General features: G+C 45.5%; 1 protein-coding gene across 1 annotated transcript; it reads right to left on the bottom strand.

The window, feature by feature from the left end:
* Positions 1-1,584: 1,584 nt before the first annotated feature.
* SLC1A5 (solute carrier family 1 member 5) lies at positions 1,585-21,340 on the bottom strand. The gene is made up of 8 exons (XM_068250140.1): positions 20,765-21,340; positions 14,820-14,862; positions 11,899-11,988; positions 10,648-10,814; positions 10,319-10,552; positions 9,654-9,848; positions 9,435-9,569; positions 1,585-3,723 (listed from the first exon to the last, which is right to left on the bottom strand). The coding sequence occupies exons 1-8, from the start codon at positions 21,262-21,264 to the stop codon at positions 3,501-3,503; spliced, it is 1,587 nt and encodes a 528-aa protein (XP_068106241.1). The 5' UTR covers positions 21,265-21,340; the 3' UTR covers positions 1,585-3,500.
* Positions 21,341-21,553: the final 213 nt, after the last annotated feature.

Raw genomic sequence — 21,553 nt, forward strand, 5'->3', positions numbered from 1 at the left:
TCAGGCAATAGAAAAAGGAGTTACAGCATCTAGCAAAACAAACGACACTCAGCGCCTCTGCAGAGGCTGCCTCCTCTAATTACCAAGTTTTGGCTTTTAAGCTCCTTTAAAACCCCTTTTATCCTTTTGGCGCCTCTGTCCTCTCCTATATAATATTGTATCCACCCTGGGTGGAGGGTTGCGACCCTTTCTACTATCTACAGAGAGCGACTTCTTATTCCTGAGTGGGGTCAGGATAATCTCCCCACCTGCCTTTACAGTGGTTGCCTATTGGTGACCCATGCTTGTGAGTATAACAACTATTACTCTTTGTCATTACCCCTTTGTCAATACATACTACACTATTGGGGCTCTTGGTGTTCCTCTGTTTATCTCGTAGGCAACTGGTATTGCTTGAAAGGAAATAATATAGCAGCCTCCATATCCCTCTCACTACAGTTCTCCTTTAACTGTCCATCAGTAGAGTGACAAATCTTAATCCTGTCTTCTCAGATTCTACGCATCCATAATCTGTATTTACATAGCCCTGCCCCCAGCACTAGGAACCAGACAAGGCACATGGGGTGCATACGCACAATCATTCTGACTAGCCAATTCTACCACTTTGTGTAGGATGAGTATTTACATGCACAAATCTGTTGACTATCATACTACATTGGAAGTGGTAACATTGGCCAATCAAAATTGGGTGTACGACTTGGCAGCCAATCGACAATCAGAAAAATTGAACATGCTGAAAACAAAAACATTTAGGGAGGGGGGGGGGGGGGGGGCAGAGAGGTGGCATTACCAGGCTGATACCCACATAATTTCAGTCTTAAGGCTCATACACACATCATCAGACCATAGTCTTTTGAAAATGGAAGATCAGACCAATTTTATCCCCTTCCATGTAGTATGAGCCATACCTACAGTCTATTCTATGGAGCTGAACTCCCCATCAGATAAAAATCTTTGCAAGATGCTGCACACAAAGATGCTGTAGATATTCAAAAGATCAGTATCTGCAAAAGATCAGTTCCTGCAAAATGCATTCATAGTCTGAGATCTGCAGATCATCATACACACCTTGTTTAACAGGCAATCATCTGCAGATCAGATCCACCAGGATGGATTTTCAGATCTGCAGATGATGGTCTGATCTGCAGATGGATGTCTGTTATACAAGGTGTGTATGATGATCTGCAGACCTTATAGACTATCATGCATTTGGCAGGAACAGATCTTTTGCAGATACTGATCTTTTGTGTCTGTACAGCATCTGTGTGTGCAGCATCTTGCAAAGATTTTTTCTGATGGGGAGTTCAGCTCCATAGAATAGACTGAAGGTATGGCTCTCATACTACATGAAGGGTGGTAAAATTGGTCTGTGATCTTTCATTTTCAAAAGACTATGGTCTGATGTGTGTATGTGGGCTTAGTCGATTGGCTGCCAAATTTACTAAATGTATGGTACCTTTAGTATTACATGGAGGAGAGGCAGTGTATTACCTGTAGCCATCAGCTTCTGGTTATCCAACTTGCATTTACAGTAATTTTACAGGTAGTTTATCGAAATGCAAACAAACAAAAATAAAACTGAAATTGGCAAAACTGAAGGACTCATTTTATTTCATCTCTGACACAATAGGATGAAGGTTGCTTTTTTTTAAGCAGCATAATAAATAATGGATTTGTCAATCATGGCATCTGGTACAATGCAAAAAAAAAAATAAAAAAAAAATGATGACCTCATTTAAACGTAAGTCTTTGATCTTTACATCCAACCAGAACCCAGAGTATGTGGTCTGCTGTGGTGTGGCAGCTGCCAGAGACCTCCGATCAGAACTGAATCATTTGTGACCTATGCAGTGTGCAGCACGTTCTGCAGTCAGACCTCTGATTAGGAAATAAGGTGTGCATGGTCTGCTGTTATATAGGAAGTTCATTCAGACTGACAGTTGACATGCAGCCACTTGCAGTGCAGCACATACTACAGTCAGATCTCAGATTTGGAAGGCGTCGTGCATGGTCCACTGGTTTATAGAAACTTCAGCAGCATTCAGCGCTATCAGAACTAATATACATATAGCCTGTAGTAGTGCAGCATTTTTTACAATCAAACCTATGAACCTGTTTGTGCTTGTAACATCTTCTAAACTCAGACCTCCAAACAGCTGAAGTTTGGGACCTGCAGCACAAAACTTATAGCCAGACCTCATAACAAATCTGACATGTACATTACCTAGTGCTGTGCAGTAGTTACTACTTCATAAAGATCTCTGACCAGGAAAAGATTTGTGCAGCCTGATTATGTATAACCTACTGCAGTGCAGCATTCTTTACAATCAGACCTCTGAGCATTATGATCCCACTTGTAACATCTCCCGAACAGCTGATGTGTGTGACCTGCAGTGCAGCACATGCTACAGAGCTCTGACCAGGAATAAGGTAGGTGTGGGCCTACTGCAGACACTTCTACATTCACACTGGTCAGACAATAAGCACTTATAGGCTCAAGCAGTGCAGCATGTTCTACCAGCAGCCTTCTAATGATCAGAAAATAAGGATTGTGGTACTTGTGCTGCTTGTAACATCTTCTATACTCAAAGCTCCGAACAGCTGATGTGTGCAGCTGTTATTGCAATTCAGACCTCAGAACAGCTCCAACACATGCATGTCCTACTGCAGTGAAGCATCTTCCTCAGTAAGCTCTCCACTGATCACAAAACAAGGATTGTGGAGCTTATACCATCTTCTGTTACTCAGGCCTCCAAACAGCTGAAATGTGTAACATGTAGCAGCTGACATTCAGACCTCAGAACAGATCTCTTGCGTGTATGGCTTGCTGCAGTGCAACCTCCAATGATCACAAATTAAGGATTGTTGAGCTTGCTTTGTAACATCTACACAACCTCTGCACAACAGTTGAAGTGTGAAACGTGCAGTGCAACAGCGATTACATTCAGACCTCAGAACAGATCAGTCGCCTGTATATCCTACTGCAATGCAGCATCTTCTTCGGTCAAACCTCTGATGCAAACTAGACGGTACAGCTTCCACACACAGATTTCCTCCCTGTAACTTAATTTTTGGTAACTTATTTGGTCCATGACATTTTTGCAGCATGTAACAATAAATCACAACTCATCCACAATAAAATTACAGACATACAACTTAACCCACACCAACTACACATACACACAGGACACGTTCACTCAGACGCACAGGCTGTGGAGGAACCCCACTCCTTGCAGCATTGTAGAGGTGGGAGGGGGGAGGTTTTCAACACCCCTTCATAAGACAGAAGTTTCTGGAATTGGAGAGTAGGAGATAATCAAATGCCCTGATTGGAGTAGAAGGTACCTTACTGCCCTGGCAAAAAAATAGCATAAGTTAAAAGTCCACGTAAAAAAAATAATATTAATATAAAAAAAATAAAAAGCGCCAGCCGCCTGTACAAGATCATGCGTCTCCAGCGCAGCACAGACAGTATCACCCCACAAGGACAATGTTCATCTTTACATGGTGGACTCCTTGTCCAGGGGAATCGCCCCATCTATCACCACATGGGGGTCCTTTAATAAGGGGTCCCCTTCCGGCTGTTCCGACGACTCCACAACTCTAACCGACGTCAAGTCCACGCCGTCACCACTGGGCTTGGAGGTCCGGTCGCTGTACACCTGGAGGAGGCCAGCACCAAACGCATCACCCTCGACATTGAGAATCGTGCAAGTCCGATCTCTGCAAGAGAAGATCCCACCATCAGATATGAGAAACCCACCAATGAGGGCACATTGTACAGAGCAGCACTCACAGCAACCATACAAACACATACACCCCTATATACCCTTCACAACATTTTCTGCAGTTAAAATAGATCCGAGATCAACTTTTACTCATTGCACAATTGTGTTCCTTTTATATAGTTTATAGGGAATTTCTCAAGCCAAATACTTTGTTTTAATACTCTAATTCCCCATAAACTAAACAAGCCTCGCCCACAGCTTTTTAGAGCACCTTGGCACTGTAGCAAGGGCTTATGGGAGCTCAGTCTGGGCAGGAGGCGGTTACTAACCAGAGATTTCAGAGGCAGAGGGGAGTGAGCTGAGGGCTGAAAATATACAGCAGCTTGCCTGTGTGTAATGTGACAAACAAAACATGGCTACTGTCATTGTATCACAGGAAGAAATAATCGTAAACTGTTGAAGCTGTTTGCAGCTAGATTTGCTGAGTAAACTATCTAAACTTTGGATAAGCTATATAGACAAGTTACTTGTTAGTTTTTCATCTCAGATACCACTTTAAAGAGGAGCTGTTAGGTATAAGGTCTCAGAGAAAATAAACACATATATCAGTAGCTAAAGATTGGCTGTACTTACATTACATATGCATTTCACTGTCCACGTTTGGATTTCACAGAATTTGTATATAGTATATGCAGAGATAGATGCTCCTGACAGCTCATGGCAGGCTCCATGTTTTTCTGTCAAATGTGTCGTCATGTCCTGCCTGCTTCCTGATCACAGATAAGCTCCTACTTGAACAACACACAGTGTTCAGTGAATATTAATGAGCCATGTGGCTAGGAACAATAGCTGACTCCTGCAGTGTACTCTGCCCCGAGATTTATCAGTGCTACACGCTGGACTGATTAAAAGCTTCTGTAACGTCTCATTAGCAGCCGAGGGGAGGGCCCCAGAATGCTTTGCAGTTTAGTATGCGGCTTGCGTCCTTATGGGTCTATAACAGCCTTGCTGATAAGCACACATCAAAGGTAACTGAGATTTTTATCTTCACTAATGGCTTTTTGGCTTCCTTCTAAACTGTTTAACACAGGAGAATAGAGGTTTAAATTAGCTTCTGCAGCCTGACAGTTACTCTTTAAAGTGAACCTAAACTCATGCACAAGATAGAAAAAAGGGGGGGGGGGATGTAAACTATGTATTTGAGTGTTTAGCCTATCCAATTCCACCCCCCCCCCCCATTTGTGACCAATCACAAGTGTAATATGATCCCTCAGCTCAGGAGTCTCAGCTTTGCAGAGCAGCAAATGTATAAACACAGGCTGCTAACCCTATGTCTGCTTCCATGAGAGCAGGAAATAGACACTGCAGATTTATTGCAGGATTTGTATCAGCTGTAACAAGAGAATGTTTCTCTTTATTGGTTATTATGCTGTTGCTTATCTTTTAGAGCAGAGAGGAAGTTCTGGGTTCAGGTCCGCTTTAGGTTAACTATAAAGCTACCCATTAACAATGGGATTTAGTAAAAGATCAACTGTCCTATCAAACAGCTGTTGATGGTGCTAATCAACCAGATTTTTTTTTTATCATTCAGATAATTCAAAACTTTATTTTATCCCATTTAAAGTGAACCTCCGGACTAAAAACCGACTCAGCAGCACTGAAAAGGCTTTGTGTTTCTTTAACGGTTTCACAGCATCAGAACTTTGTTTCTCTTATACAAGCCTCATTTTCAGCTGCACAGAAGAAAACTGCCCGGGCTTTTTTCCCCTGATGCTGTGCAAAGCATGATGGGATTTCTGATCTCGTTCTGCTGTTTTGGTGCAATTTTTTTTTTTATTTTTTTTTTTTTACATTTTGAATATGACATTTGAAGCCTAGTGTGTGCAGCTGGGAGGGGTAATCAGGACACAGGATAGTTGGAACTGTGTCTCCTGCTCCTTGTCACCTCCTTTCAACCAAAAAGATGGCTGCCCCCATGACAAAGATGGCAGCCCCCATGACAAAGATGGCAGCCCCCATGAATCACAAACATTTGCCTGTTCTTTTAAAACAGGGTGGGTAAGAGATTATATTACCTATCTATTCTAATTAACATAACTAATGTAACTTGATGACAGTATGTTTGTTTAGGCTGAAGTTCCCCTTTAAGCACCCGATTATTTTCCTACAATCAATTATCACGATTGTGAAGTCAGATGTAAGCTAAAATTGTATCTTTAATGTCCCTATAACACACAAAAGGTCTACCCAGGTCATTGTAGCCATTCTGCTCCAGAGATGTGTGTCAATCTGTATGCAAGTCAGAACACTGCACCGTGTGCCTATAGTGCCCCCCTCCCCCTCCATATGCCTCTAGTGTCCCCTTCCCACACATACCTCCACTATACCAACCCCTGCATCTCATTTATTTACTGCTGAAAATTCCCCATGCAACACAGACAAGCCCCCAAATCTTCTACTTCAATGTGGAAGTGACACTGACAGGCATGCCTCGGGGTCATTTAACTGGATGTATGTAACCCCAGGACTGCCTGTTCCTTATGAATTTCTCCAGCTTGGGACTTGCCCAGTCACATGCAGTAGCTGATATTGGTCTAATTCCAAGCAGGCATGCTAGATCTGTACATAACCAGGAGGTCACGTATTCTCCCCAGGCTCTTTTAGCTGGGTGCTCTACCCGGCTAGTTTTGGCTAGCACCCGGCTATCATCGGCTCACCTCCTCCTCTGCTGTAAGCATAGCCGCTCACAGAAGCACCAGCCCTGCATTCTCTCATATTGTCCCACCCGGCTACTTTTTCATGCCACCCGGCTGGAAAAAATTTCTGGGGAGAACATTGAGGTCCCGTAGCTTTGTACCGCAGCTGAAGAAACCATGGCTAACCTAGAGCAAGAGTGCTAGACTGGCTGCAGTGTTATCAGCCACTGGAATGGTACAGTCTGATTATATGATGGGTGATGACCAGATAATGTTACAAAAAGGTTCTGAAGAGGTTTAGAGAAATTCATTGTAGACTGATCAACCTTCTCTTCACCTGTAGAGTTTGTTTGTAACTTGAGATCACTGGCAGGAAAAACTCTTGGCTCAAAAACTGGACAGCAAAGAAACCGGATAACAGCGACTGTACCCTATGCACCAGCAGGAGGAACAACTGCCACAGGGCAGGGATAGGATTCTCCAGCACTAGAACCTAGGGGCCATATGCAATTCACTCCTAGGTAAAAAACTCAGGTGAAAAAGAATTATGGCCCTAAGACTCTAAAATGTGTGTACAGGGCAAAGAGCCCGACATGCCTCTTTAGTTAATACATTTTAACCTCCCTGGCGGCAAGCCTGTGCTGAGCACGGGCTATGCCGCCGGAAGGCACCGCTCAGGACGATTTGCATAAATTTTTTTTGCTACACGCAGCTAGCACTTTGCTAGCTGAGTGTGCAATGCGATCGCCGCTATTCCTATTCGTCGTGCCGCAGCCACCCCACCCCCCCCCCCCCCCAGACCCCGTGCACTGCCTGGCCAATCAGTGCCAGGCAGCGCTGTGGGGTGGATCGGAGTCCCCTATGACGTCGGTGACGTCATCCCACCCGTTGCCATGGCGCCGGGGGAAGCCCTCCAGGAGATCTGGCGATCGGAGGGGCTGGGGGGATGCCGCTGAGCAGCGGCTATCATGTAGCGAGACCTTATCTCGCTACATTAAAAAAAAAAACGGATTTCCTGCCCCCTGGCGGATTTTTAGCAAACCGCCAGGAGGGTTAAAGGTAACCCCTCATTACAGGCCTTTCACCTGTTCATTTGTGTCACTGTTTCCTTACTTTTTCACCAGACTCACCCTTTTTCCTTACTCAGTGGTCTATTGACCTTTTATCTCCTGTCACTTTTTCCTGCCTATTATACATAACTAGCAGCCCCAAGCACATTTAAAAACAGGCTCTAGGTCTGGGTTTCTCACCACCCCACCACATTACTGCGCACACCCAGCTCCCTGGCCCCGTCGTCCTGTCTCTCCGAGGCTGGGTCCGCACATGCGCAGTAACAAATAGCACAGACCCAGCTACACAGGGGCTTATTGTAGAGGATATGCACAATGCACTTTTTGCACACCGATTGTATTTATTATAGGGGGTCTTCCTTCCCCCTTGTGTAAGTAAGGCTATTCTTTGATTTGTGACATATAGGGGTATAGATTTTATATAGGACAAGGCCCTATGATTACTGGCTGATTATGGATTGATATATTGTATCCTATATTTACTGCGCTTACTCCTATTGTTAATTTTAAGTGCTTTTTGTAGTTAACCTCCCTGGCCATATTTATGGTTATACACGTCAATACAAAATATGCTGTGAACAGTATTGGTGTGCATACATGTTAACCCTCCAGTAACAGTAGCCCCAAATGTAGTTCAGGGTAAGCCGTGCAGGAGGATTTCTCAGGCCCTGCTGGGCCGATTTGCATTTTATGCATCTAGCACTTTGCACACCGATTGCCGCCGCTACCTGCCACGCCCCCCCAGACCCCATACGCTGCCTGGCCAATCAGTGCCAGGCAGAGCTGAGGGGTGGATCGGAACTCCCTCTGACGTCACAACGTCTGTGATATCATCCCGCCCATCGCCATGGCGATGAGGGAAGCCCTAATGGAAATCCCATTCAGAACAGGATTTCCGGACGGGCTTGATCGCTGGAGGCGATCAAGGGGGGGGGGATGCTGCTGCACAGCGGCTGTTATGTAGCAAGACCTCGGCTCGCTACATGATTTAAAAACAAGAAAATTAAAAACTGCTGCCCTCTGGCGGTTTTTAATAGACCGCCAGGAGGGTTAATACTCTCCTGCAACGTAGACTAGACCCTTGCTTGACACATTTTGGCAAGTTACAGGAGAAAAACAAAACTATGAAAATTAGGTCATTTTTTGCAAAAAGTTCTTGGGGAATTTGAACACCGAGGTTAATAAATATGGCATTTTGAAATAATGTGAGTGGTGCGGTGTTAGTGGAACATACTTTGGTTCTTCTCCTGTATACATGTGTTATAGGTTCCCTTCTGCACGCTCTACGAGATATTAGATGTAGTGATGTCGATGGTGCTTGCCCAATTTGCTTGTTCCCAAATGTGTGATCACCACAGTATAGGTAACATGCATTTGGCACAACCCTGCTCGGTATTGTCAGATGTGTTGCCAGTATTAGCCAGCCCTCAGTGTAGCTAGTGTTCCCCAGTATTAGGCAGCCCCCACCTCCTCCAAGTATAGCCAGATATTCCTCAGGACTCTGCACCCAGGAGGATATTGCTTTGGCCCAGATCTCAACTACTCTTATCCAAACCAAAAAGTGAATTATACGCCAGCAGAGTGAGGGGCCATATTACTCCCCATAAACCAACATCCACACCAATTATACAATCCTAATGTCCAAGGTTCCTGCTGTTGCCAATTATGACAGCAAGCACACCCCATCATATATCAGTTGGGGTAACACCTGACTCTACCCCCCCTTCCTAAGCTCTTAGATGAAACTACTGCCAACCTATAAAATGGGGTATGGTTCTCTCATACACCAGTAGGTGGCATGACTACTTGCCACTCCCACATGTACACACTAGTAAACTCTTCTCATGTGTCATTCACCAACGCAGACCAGAAGCTGGCATAACTACCATCCATGCACATAAAATAATCACTGGCGCCAGGAAAGGGACAGTTATACTTACACCAACCAATCCACAGCCAAGATCAGAGAGATGTCGTTGGTTGGGAGGCTGACGGCTTCCAGGATTATAGCGAGGGTCAGAACACCTCCGGCTGGGATCCCTGCAGCCCCCACGCTGGACGCTGTGGCTGTAACACTGACAGGGAGAACAGAGTGGAGTTAGTGGTCGTTCTATGGGAGAAGGCAGCAGAAGCTGAAGACCAGGAGATGCAGGACTCACAGGATAGTGATGATCTCGATAAAGCCCAGGGGGATATTGTTGAGCTGTGCGATGAAGACGGCAGCCACACACTGGAATAGAGCCGCCCCGTCCATGTTCACCGTAGCACCAATAGGAAGGATGAAGCGACTGATCTGCTTAGATACCCCGTTCTTTTCCTCCACGCATTTCATCATCAGTGGCAGTGTAGCAGAGCTGAAATAGAATCCAAGAGGTCAATCTAGGGAATATATTCATCTCTGCAACACCTCAGAGAAAGGGGCAGGGGATGAAGAAAATCAAATTTCAGATCAGACATGTTGGAAATAATCTGGCAGGTAAATCTGCCAGAAAATTGTATGGTGTGTTCCTAGCATAAGTTGAGTAAACCCTGAAAAACTACCAAAATACCATAATGCTAAGTAGTGATCTCAATTGTCTAAATTGCCACACAAAAAATATATAATGATCAGTATTCTCCAATGAGGACAATGACTTTTAAGGTAGAACACGAGAAGCAGCAAAGCCACCTTTTCTCCATGATGTCTGAAAGTACCTCAGGATTAGTTTGCTCCAAGGAGTGGTGGTGGGGATAGTTGAGAAAAAAAGTCAGATAACCTACATGTTTACATTTCACATTGTACACCTCAACCAGCCTGTCAAATCCATGCAAAAACTACACGTACCTGGAGGAAGTGCCAAATGCGGTGGCCAGGGCACTCGCAATGCCCCACAAGAAGCGGTATGGATTCTTCCGTGTGAAGGCAAAATATATGAGTGGCAGAACGATCAGTCCATGAATAGCATGTCCCAAAATGCAGCAGCAGATATACTTTCCAAGACTGGTGAAGAGCTGGACAACATCCTCCATCTCTACAATCTTACCGGCCACCAGGAACATGATACCCACTGGGGCATACCTGGAAGGATAACAGGAAATGGGTTATACCAATGCCTGGCATGTATACCCTCACTACATAAGCAACAAACTGGTGCCATCTCGTAGGAGACTTACCACATGATCCAGGTAACCAACACCATGGTGGCCTCATTGAAGGAGTTGAAGAATTTGATGAGGATCTCCCCCTCCTCCCCCAACTTCCTCAGGGCCACACCAAAGACGATGGCAAAGACCACCAGCCCCAATATGTTCATTCCGTCCACCTCCTTTCCAAACGGCACCTAAAGGTAACAAAAAGGTATCAGGGCATTAGTAGGCCAGAAACCATAGAGGGCAAGAGGACAAGGTTGAAATGGGCAAGACAATCCAAAAGGTAGCAGCAGAGTCTGCTTGCCTATTTTGGCCATTTATCATAAGGCCAACACCACATATATCCAAGTTGTGAAGAGAAACTGTAGTCAAAGTAATGTAATTAATTTTCGTTTTTACTACAATATAACTTTATAAATTTAGTAAGTGTGCCCGTTATAAAATCTTTACTCTCCCCGATTTATACTCCATTTTATCACAGATGGTGACTCCTTCAGTCCTGATCTCTGTGGAATATTTAATTCTTAGACTTATAAAGCCAGTGGGAAATATACCTAGTCTCCCAGAATGCTCTGGAGGCGAGATTGCCACATATCTAGTCAGCCTAGGCTAAGCATTGCTGAGAGGGTGGAGCTACATAGAAAATAGATAGCTATAGGAAGTATTTGTGTTGTGGGAGCCAGGAAAACAAAAGTGGGTGTCCTGAATAATATACTGCAGTGCTGTCCAACTGACGGCCCTCACTCACTTGCCTGGACTATTTTGTCTCAGTCCTGCTCTGGCAGGTCCACCTCTTGCTCGCGATTGGCTCTGCCCCCAAAAGCTGACATTGATGCTCTGCCCCCGCCAGCTGAAAAATCAGGTGTTAGCCAAACCCCCTGCCCATGAAGTTACAAAACTGTTTAATATGTCCCTACAGTGCATCTTTACCCACTTAACGTATCGCTGACAGTGTATATATACACTCAATTGCCGCAGCCAATTCTTCGCAAAAAGCATACCACCCAAAGAAAGCCTAATTGGTGGCAAAGAAAAAAAATCCTTTTGTTGTGAGAAGGAGTGATACATTTATTGCCAAATGAATGTAAGTAGCAGGATTTGAAAATTGCTCTGGTCCATAAGGGGAAAAACCCCTTGGTGGTGAACTGGTTAAAAGTCCTGACAAATTCTGAGAACATTAAAAAGTTTGTCTTCTACAGGTATGAAATCACAAACATGCCTTTTTATTGGAAGGCTGGGAAGAGACAAGGAGCACAGGAAACTGAAGATTCTCACCTTAAGGACTGTTTTGTTCACCACTTCGACCACTCCTGAGGCATTCACAATGGTATCGTTCACCACCTCCAACTTGTAGAATGTGGCATACTGTAATGGTAAACGACATGCATTATAGTCCAACCCACACTCACGTAAACATATCCTATGCAATAAATCTGCACTGATTTATATGCCCAGATTACGCAGTTCATGTGGCTGTAAATCAATGTATAATAGGGGCGATATACAGACACGACTAAAATGCACCAATTGGGTTTAAAGTCCTAGTTCACCTGCCCATAATTTTCATGGTTAATATTCGATAACTAGGGAGCAATTACTCAGGCAGTTTTTCAATTTGATACAGGCGTACCAGATTTTTTTCCCTAAGGAATAGTTTGTCACAGGACTCAGAGTAAGGAGCACAAGGTATGGAGCTGCCAGAGTAAGGCCAGAGGCCACTACAACGCTTTCAGTAATATTTATGAGTCAGGCAAAAACTGCGCTGGAAATTTGGGAGCATCCGGTGCCACCATAGGAGCTACGGCTATAGTGGCGCTCAGACAGTAATTTGGGTGCCATCAAAAGATGGAGCAAAAATTACTATATAAACAGTGTAAATTCGGTGGCCTGGGGGAGGAACAGTAGTTAACGTCGCCGGTACTTTTTCAGGTGCAGGTTGACCAGTTTTTCAGCTACACCCTGCACCCAAAATTTTCTGGCACCTTAATTACATGTACACAGCGTTTAGGTCATCTCTAGAACGATGGAAAGTACCTCACTACTGAAAGGCTATGGGAGTGAGCACACAGCAGCGTTGCGATCATGGGCCAATTGCAAGATTGCTGCACTGCAATATTTTTACGACCGATTGAGCCTTTGCATTCAGGCCAAATCACAATTGCTACGGACACGTAGCAAAAAAAAAAAAAAAAAAAAAAAAAAAAAAAAAAGTGCTACTCTGGTGATTTGGAAAGGTTCTTGATTTCCAAATCCCCAAATGCTGACCAAGTGGGTCCCTAGCCTAAGAACATTTTCTGACAGCCGTCATCTGACTACAAACCCTATGATCTGCCTATCCGCGAGTATATACAGCATGATATATTTCAAGCCAAATCACGAGCCTGAACTAGGACTGGCAACAGCTGTATTATACTACACAAGCCTGCATCTGTCCTATAAAGCAGCAGACCTGAATGTATAATTGGACATATAAACACAGAACATTTATATCGCACTTTTCTCCTGGCGGACTCAAAGCACCAGAGCTGCAGCCACAAGGACGCGCTCTATAGGCAGTAGCAGTTACATAGTTATTTTGGTTGAAAAAAAGATGCGTCCATCGAGTTCAACCAGTATAAAGTACAACACCAGCCTGCTCCCTCACATATCCCTGTTGATCCAGAGGAAGGAGAAAACCCTTACAAGGCATGGTCCAATTAGCCCCAAAAGGGAAAAATTCCTTCCCGACTCCAGATGGCAATCAGATAAAATCCCTGGAACAACATCATTAGGCATAACCTACTAATTGTACCCATGGATGTCTTCATCGCAAGGAAAGCATCTAAGCCCCCTTTAAATGCAGGTATAGAGTTTGCCATAACGACTTTCTGTGGCAATGCATTCCACATCTTAATCACTCTTACTGTAAAGAACCCATTCCTAAATAAATGGCTAAAACGTTTTTCCTCCATGCGCAGATCATGTCCTCTAGTCCTTTGAGAAGGCCTAGGGACAAAAAGCTCATCCGCCAAGCTATTATATTGCCCTCTGATGTATTTATACATGTTAATTAGATCTCCTTTAAGGCGTCTTTTCTCTAGACTAAATAAACCCAGTTTATCTAACCTTTCTTGGTAAGCGAGACCTTCCATCCCACGTATCAATTTTGTTGCTCGTCTCTGCACCTGCTCTAAAACTGCAATATCTTTTTTGTAATGTGGTGCCCAGAACTGAATTCCATATTCCAGATGTGGCCTTACTAGAGAGTTAAACAGGGGCAATATGCTAGCATCTCAAGTTTTTATTTCCCTTTTAATGCATCCCAAAATTTTGTTCGCTTTAGCTGCAGCGGCTTGGCATGGAGTACGATTATTTAACTTGTTAATGAGTACTCCTTCTCCAAGTTTGATTTCCCCAACTGTATCCCATTTTGTATGGTGCTAGGACCATTGGTACGACCAAAATGCATGACTTTACATTTGTGAACATTGAATTTCATCTGCCATGTATGTGTCCATATAGCCATCCTATCCAGATCCTGTTGCAATATGACTATCTCCTGAGAGTTGATGATTCTGCACAATTTTGTATCTGCAAAAATAGCATCATTGCTCACTACTGCATCTCCTAGGTCATTAATTAATACATTGAAGAGCACTGGACCCAGTACAGACCCCTGTGGGACCCCACTGCTAACAGTCTCCCATTTTGAGTACAATCCATTGACCACAACTCTTTGTTTTCTGTTCATTAGCCAGTTCCCTATCCATGTACACAGACTCTTCCCCAGTCCTTACATCCTCAACTTTTGCACCAGACTTCTGCAGGGAACAGTGTCGAAGGCCTTTGCAAAGTCCAAGTATATCACATCTACAGCATTCCCAATATCCATATTAGCATTCACTACCTCATAAAAGCTGAGCATGTTAGTCAAACAGGACCTGTCTTTGTTAGGCAGTCTTGCCCAAGGTCTCCTACTGAATAGGTGCTGGTTTACTGAACAGGCAAGAGCTGAGATTCGGAACCCAGGTCTCCCATGTCAGAGGCAGAGCCCTTAACCATTAAACTATCCAGCCATATAGCTGTAGATGGAGGCTGTATCTGTGCTAGAAACCTGCAGAGCTAGATGTACAGGTGAGTAAGTGCCTCTATATTTAAAATGGTATCTCTGCTATGCACAACACATAACCCATTTAACAATAAATAAACACACTCACCGACTGGAAACATGCAGACACCAGGTTTGAGGGAAAGATGTTCCTGTGGGGAGGAAACAAAGTTGGCCATTATTATTATGTATTTATATAGCACTGACATCTTCTGCAGCACTGTACAGAGTACATAGTCATGTCACTGACTGTCCTCAGAGGAGCTCACACTCATCCCTACCATAGTCATATGTACATACCGTGTTTCCCCAAAAATAAGACCCTATCTTATATTAATTTTTGCTCCAAAATATGTGCTAGGGTTTATTTTCAGAGGTCTCATTTTTGGGGGAAACACTGGTAGTTTTCGTACACAAAATGTATATACTGCATGCCATGCTGAAACACAAGCAGCATGCACAGAGCTTGTGGTTTGCAGATATTGGCTCTCACAAGCTGTGTGTCCTGGGAAGAGGTGAAGTGCTGCTAAGGCTTATCACGACAGATCAGGAGGGCTGGCTCCAACATAAACACAAATTGCCAGACACATATACAGGACTGTAGAACTCACATTATACTGCCGCTCTCCTGTATCCAGGCTTTGTATTGAGCGTGACTTGCTGGTGTCATGTGGGCTGCTGCTAGGGCTTACATTCGGGGGATGTCCTATGTTTCAAGCATGCTAGGAATTTCTGCTAGGGATTGTTCTCAGGGGATGTCTTACTTTAGGGGAAACACGGTATGCATCAGTGTAGGGCCAATTAAGGGGAAGACAATTATCTGTATGTTTGAGATGTGGGAGGAAACCCATACAGACACAGGGAGAACATAGAAACTCCACACAGATATCGAACCAGGCAAGAGCGCTAACCAGTACCACTATGCCACTGTGCTGCCATCAGCCACAGGACTACAAAACCAGTCACATGATTATAGGTGTACGTCAAAGTGTTATAATCAGTCCAGTACGTTTCTATCAATACATTACTAAAATGTTCATTGATGACTGACCTTCCAATTCGATAATTGTATCAAATAGGAGGAGAATCAACTGTGGTCCATTGCTAGATGTCAATATGCAGGGAGCAGTGTCTCCTAGCAGGAGATACCAGGGCTGTGGTCACTTGTCTCTGATCATTATCACTCCAATTTAGATATGCAGGAGTCTGTCTCCCAGCACAACAGGAAAAACCAGGACCACCTTTCATCAACATAACCAAAGGAAGCTCATATGCAAAGAGACCAAAGTTAGGACACCTAGGCCCCTTCCCTCCCCCTTGTCAACATAAACAGCAGGATTCCATTATATAGAGGGAGCAGAACTCCACAGGAGAAACCTGACAACTTGTCTCTGATCAGTATCACTCCTGGGAAAGTCCAACAAGTATATGCAGGTAGAGAAGGATCTGGGTCAGCAAGACACCTGAGCCAACCCCAGCAGTATCGCTAACCAGAGCTCATATACTAACGGCAGTGTAAGGTGCCTATACATCTGTAGACTTGTGGGCCAACTGACCAAATCATCAATTATCGAATCTGATGGGGAAAAAAAAAACAAAAAACACCATTTCAGTGCAGCCAGATGCACGCCCAAACAATTAGACAATCCTGGGGAAAGAAAAAAAACGCGCAAACACCACACTCGGTTTCATCATCTCTCGATGTCTTGTTTGGTCCTGGATGTAACCTGCAGCATCCAGGGTTGGGTAAGCACTTCTGTATCACATGCAAGTGACAGGAACCGACACTAACCCTTCTAAGTTCATTTGAAGAGGAGCCTTTAAGTGGACCCAAATAAAAAATACAAGATTTCAGAAATAAAATCTATTTTCTAAATTATAATAATAAATAGCAGCCTTTTTTCAGCTGCATGATGACAAATATAACATATTTTACATTTATTGGAGGAACCCCTCCCTTCCTTTCAAATTGCCAGGATTTTTCCAGCAAACTGGTGGAGTAGATGGTGTCCGGCAATGGAGGAATTGCTAATGGCTGCCACCTGTATAACTAGTTATAAAAAGAGAAGGGTGAAAAGCATGCACTGAAATGCTCATAGGTTTGAAGGAGTGTTTATCTTTGTATGTGTCAGAGTGGTGCAACTAAATATTTTGAATTAAAAAAATGTTTGGTTTGGGTCCGCTGTAAGTGCTGGCTATACACGACATGGACGAGCAACTTTTTCCTCTTGGGGTTTCTCCTGGGCGATACATTTTCATCTTTCATCTTCTCAACCATTTAAAAAAAGTACCAAAAAGTAGGAGAAAAGCCTGGTACACATATCCAATTTTGATTGGCCAATTTTACCATTTCCAGGTAGTGTAAGAGCTTACCTACACAATCTGCTCATAGTATTAAAACGGTTAGCCCTCATACTACATGGTGGTGGTAAAATTGTTCAGTGATTGGCCGATGTGCGTCTGTGCACTTCCGCAAGCGTTCTGCGCCTGTGCAGTAGTAGTACTGCGCAGGATGCTCCAGGCAACAGGAGCACGCGCCTGACTGTAGAATTTCAGGACTAGTTGTGGGCAAACAAAGCAAAGAGGACGCCATGGGAGCAATCAGGTTGGAGGAGGCCCCAGGTATGTGTATTTTATGGCGGAGAGCTTCCATCTCTGGTACACTTTAAAAGACATTTAATCGATAAGGTGCAAAAATATCACCTAGGTGAAAAAGTAAATTGAACAAGGGCCCTGCCCTGGAATCTTGTCCCTGATTACTATCACTGGTGGACATTTCTCTCAGATACGCAGGAATCCATGTGTCCCAGATCAGCAGGACACACCTGAGCTTAAATGCGTGTCAAAGATTAACATCACAGCTGTTCCGGGTGTGACACTTCGCACTGTTTGTTTTGTGACGTCATTTAGGCTATTACCTGACGGTATGGAATGCTCTGTATATAGACAACCCAACCGCCGCCTCCTACAGCCTAAGGACCCACCACCCAATCATATGGCTACGTGTCGGTTCGCCCTTCGATGAGGAATAACTCCCTCCCCTTTCGGTAAAGAAGAATATTGCTACACAGGACACAGTCACCTGTACAGTGCAGCGCGTGCTCCGGACACAGGAAACAATACCCTGTGCACACAATGTACATAACACTCTCACATTCCAAGGTCGTCCTGTCCAGCCTCCCACTGCTATATTTACACTGAACTGAGCCCCTGGGACTGACCTCCACTGTACATAATGTAACACAACCTTCTAGAGGAAGGGGGGAGGCGAGATTACCCGCTAGTCACAGGGACATTCACAAGAGATGGGAGAGCGAATGGGTTAGTCACAGTCAGACAATAGCAGCATTGTCATTTATTCCACACTGAGCAGACGGCTGGCTGAGCAGACGGAAGGTGTGTACATACTAGGAGGATCTCACACTGACGCACATGACAGTTTATGACGCCTCACAAGAGGGAGGGGGGACTGTCCCCACGTGGAATACTCAACCAGCAGACAACATTGCATCAGCCGTAGTCAGGCAATGCCACTACACAGAACATCTGCCACTATACTATATAAAACAAACGTTTGTGGGTACACGCTGCAGTTTCCCGCTCGAGCGATTATTCCCGACATGTTCAATCAAGTTTTGGTCGATACAACCGTCGATTTTGCATGTTAAGTATGCAAAATCGATGGCTGTATCGATCAAAACACGACAGAACATGTCGGAAATAATTTGAATCGATCCAACAGATCGAGCGGGAAATCGCAACGTGTGTACCTAGCAATACATTTAAGGTGGACTTAGATCTTGGTGGCCGATTGACAGAGCAATTATCAAATCAGATGAGAATTGGTGCTGCCAAGAGCATGCCCATTAGATGATGCAACCGATATCGGTCCGAACTTGGTCGCACGCATCGATCGGACATGCTGCAAGATGTCAGGACATCGTGGTCAACTGGGGGCACAGTGGTATTGGCGATAATAGGACGAGCTAGGACGAGCTAGGACCACCTCCCTCCCCCCCCCCCCCCCCCCCAGTATGTGGATTTATACATTATCTGCCCTATATCACCCACTGCGCAGTGCCCCATCTGTCTTCCACTTACTCTTCAATTTGCGCCTCACACGCTGCCAGCATGATGAGCGGTCAGTGTATAGCGCAAGGGGAGCAGAAAACGGTTACATCGTGGCACGCGCCATAGGGCAGGTAGTTTATAAATAAATGCACATGGGGGGGGGTTACATTTATAATGTAGTGGAAGGGGAAAATGTGGCCGATTCGAGATTTTTCATGATGAAATTGATTGGGAATTGGGAATGGGACTGAGGTGTATGGGCAACCGACAGATCTATCCAATCAGATTCGATCAGAGATTGGTCTCTTGGTCGATTCTGTCCATCATCACTGGATGTATGGCTTTAATGACTAACTGTAGATGGTTTAATGCAAGCTTTCAGAATGTTAAGTTCCTTCATCAGGCATTGTACAAAATTGGATCAGAACTGTACAAAAGTGAATGTACAATCGCCCATACTTAACTTGCAATACTATAAACAGAATTTCAGGTCTGTATTCAGCATACTCATCTATGCTAGTGTGCCAGCAATAACCCCCCAGGTGGCATAGCCACTATCCGATGAATAGCATTACCCATAAAATCTAGGCAGGAGTGTACACTGGTACTCATGTCCCATATGGTACCTCCATAGCCATCTGATAACAGTCCACGCAGCAAGAATACTCGATGTTGTATGCCTGCTATCACAGTCTAGCCAATATCAGTATGAAGAACAAAATAATGTGTTGTGCCAACAATTATGCAAAATGTTCACAGCCCTGACCTCAGAGAGACCCCCCTCCATCCAGTCTAGGCGTGAAGAGGTCACAACAGTCATACAGTAAGAAGTTTAAGGGCTGGTTCAGACGGACGTTTGGAGGCGTCGCGTTCGTTGGTGTTGCGTTCGTGATGCGTTCAGGCTTTCAGCAGCGTTCGCATTGCGTTCGGATGCGGTCGCGTTTTTTCTTCCCCTAGAGGGACATTACCCGTCGCGGTTAACCGCCCCTGGAAGCAACATGTAGCTTCCAGGGGCTCCTTGAACGCCAGTAAAAATCGGGACCCGAACGCCGCGTTTGTGCAAACGCGCATAAAAGCTTGGTACAAACGCTCCCATTCACTTGAATGGGAGCGTTTAACGCCAAGCCCCGAACGCTGGCAGTAAACGCTCTGCAAACGTCCGTCTGAACCAGCCCTAAAAGAGCCATATGGTCATTTATTCCCCCAGTGCCCCATTTACTTGACATTATACCTGGCCATATACAGAATACAAAGCCAGACATGTGCCAGCAAAAGCAAGCACATGGCACACCCATCACCACAGTATATAGCCGAATATTGTGTGTGCCTAAGTGGTTAGGTACTTTATGATGGCCAAGGACTCTTGCCTCCAACACCTCCCTACAAGGTATGAAGGTATGTGTACAGTAAGTGGCTATGACCTCACCATGCGGTCCAGGAAGGAGCCTAATATCCCACTGACCCATACATGGTACACAAGTAGTCAGAAACAAGCCATGAAGTCCAAGGATACCAACTAAAAGCACTTCCTCCATATATGTGCAATAGGTGATCAGGGGCCTATAAGGTCCAGAAGGTAGGCCACCAGTAAGCCCTGCCAATTATGTAGTGTATGAGTACAGTATATAGCTGGAGAGCTAGGAGGTCCAGAATGAAGGCCACTATTTGCTGCCCACCACCATATGTATGTAGGTGGTCAAATCAAGAGGTTCAGAAGGAAACCAACCAACCCCCTACAGTATATATGTACAGTCAGTTATAAGAGGTCCAAGAAGAAGCCCAGCACCTCCCCCCCAAGCAGTGCACATGTACAGCAAGTGGTCAGGGGGGGCATATGAGGTTCAGGTGTAAGCCCACTATTCCCTGCCCCCATGCAGAATATGTACAGTAAGTGGAGGTGGCATGAAGTCCAGGAGGAAGACCCCATATCTCCCCCCTCCCCCCCATGCACTGTATATGTACAGTAGGTGGTCAGATACTCACCGCACAAGATCCAGGAAGGAATCCACCACCTCTTTTGCCTCCACCTCCTCTCCTGCCCCCACAGATATGTCAGCCCCCTGGCCAGGCTGGATGAGCAGAGCCAGGCACACCCCCAGGGCAGAGGCCAGCAGCGTGGTGACCAGGAAGAAGAGCATGGCCCAGCCCCCGAGGCGCCCTAAGGCAGAGGGCTGCAGGGAGGCGGCTCCGGACACCAAGCTGCAGACCACCAGCGGCAGGATGATCATCTTCAGCAGCCGGATCAGCAGCTCCCCGGGGAACGAGAAGTTAGCGATCTGCGCTTTGTCCATCTCCAGCGGCCGGAGCCCCATCCCCAGCGCCGCCCCTAGGATCACGCCGAGCACGGTCAGCAGCACCAAGGCGTTCCCGCTGAGGAAGCGGCGCGTCTTGGCGCCGCAGGAGGACGGGGGAGGCGGCCGCACCAGCCCGGGGGGTACCGGGGGCTCGCCGGCTCCGTTACACTCCTTCGTGGGTGACGTCATGGCTCCACGTGTCACACGCCGAGCAAAAGAACACGCGGCTCAGCTGTGCAGTCACGGCTCGGAAATGAAGCCGGGCGCCGGAGTTTAGCCTCTTATATAGCGGGGGCGGCACTGTCTGCGTGACGTTACACAAGTGGAAGAACTGGGGGGCGTGCCCAGTCCAGGGGGCGCGGCTATGCAAATCCAGGGGGTAGATCTAGTCGCTGAAGGCGAAAAGCCCGCTCGGGAAGGAGGAGCTTAGTCGGAAGGCGGGAAATTGGCAGGCTGGAGTGAAGAGGTGGGCGGGCCT

This window comes from Hyperolius riggenbachi, chromosome 8 (assembly GCF_040937935.1).
Source record: "Hyperolius riggenbachi isolate aHypRig1 chromosome 8, aHypRig1.pri, whole genome shotgun sequence".
Classification (NCBI taxonomy): domain Eukaryota; kingdom Metazoa; phylum Chordata; class Amphibia; order Anura; family Hyperoliidae; genus Hyperolius; species Hyperolius riggenbachi.

Excerpts from the sequence above, each read along its gene's own strand:
- SLC1A5 (XM_068250140.1), bottom strand. The coding sequence starts at position 21,264 with ATGACGTCACCCACGAAGGAGTGTAACGGAGCCGGCGAGCCCCCGGTA. Across the intron at positions 10,553-10,647 it reads TTGGTTACCTGGATCATGTG|GTATGCCCCAGTGGGTATCA; the intron begins GTAAGTCTCCTA and ends TTATCCTTCCAG. Across the intron at positions 9,849-10,318 it reads GCATTTGGCACTTCCTCCAG|CTCTGCTACACTGCCACTGA; the intron begins GTACGTGTAGTT and ends ATTCTATTTCAG.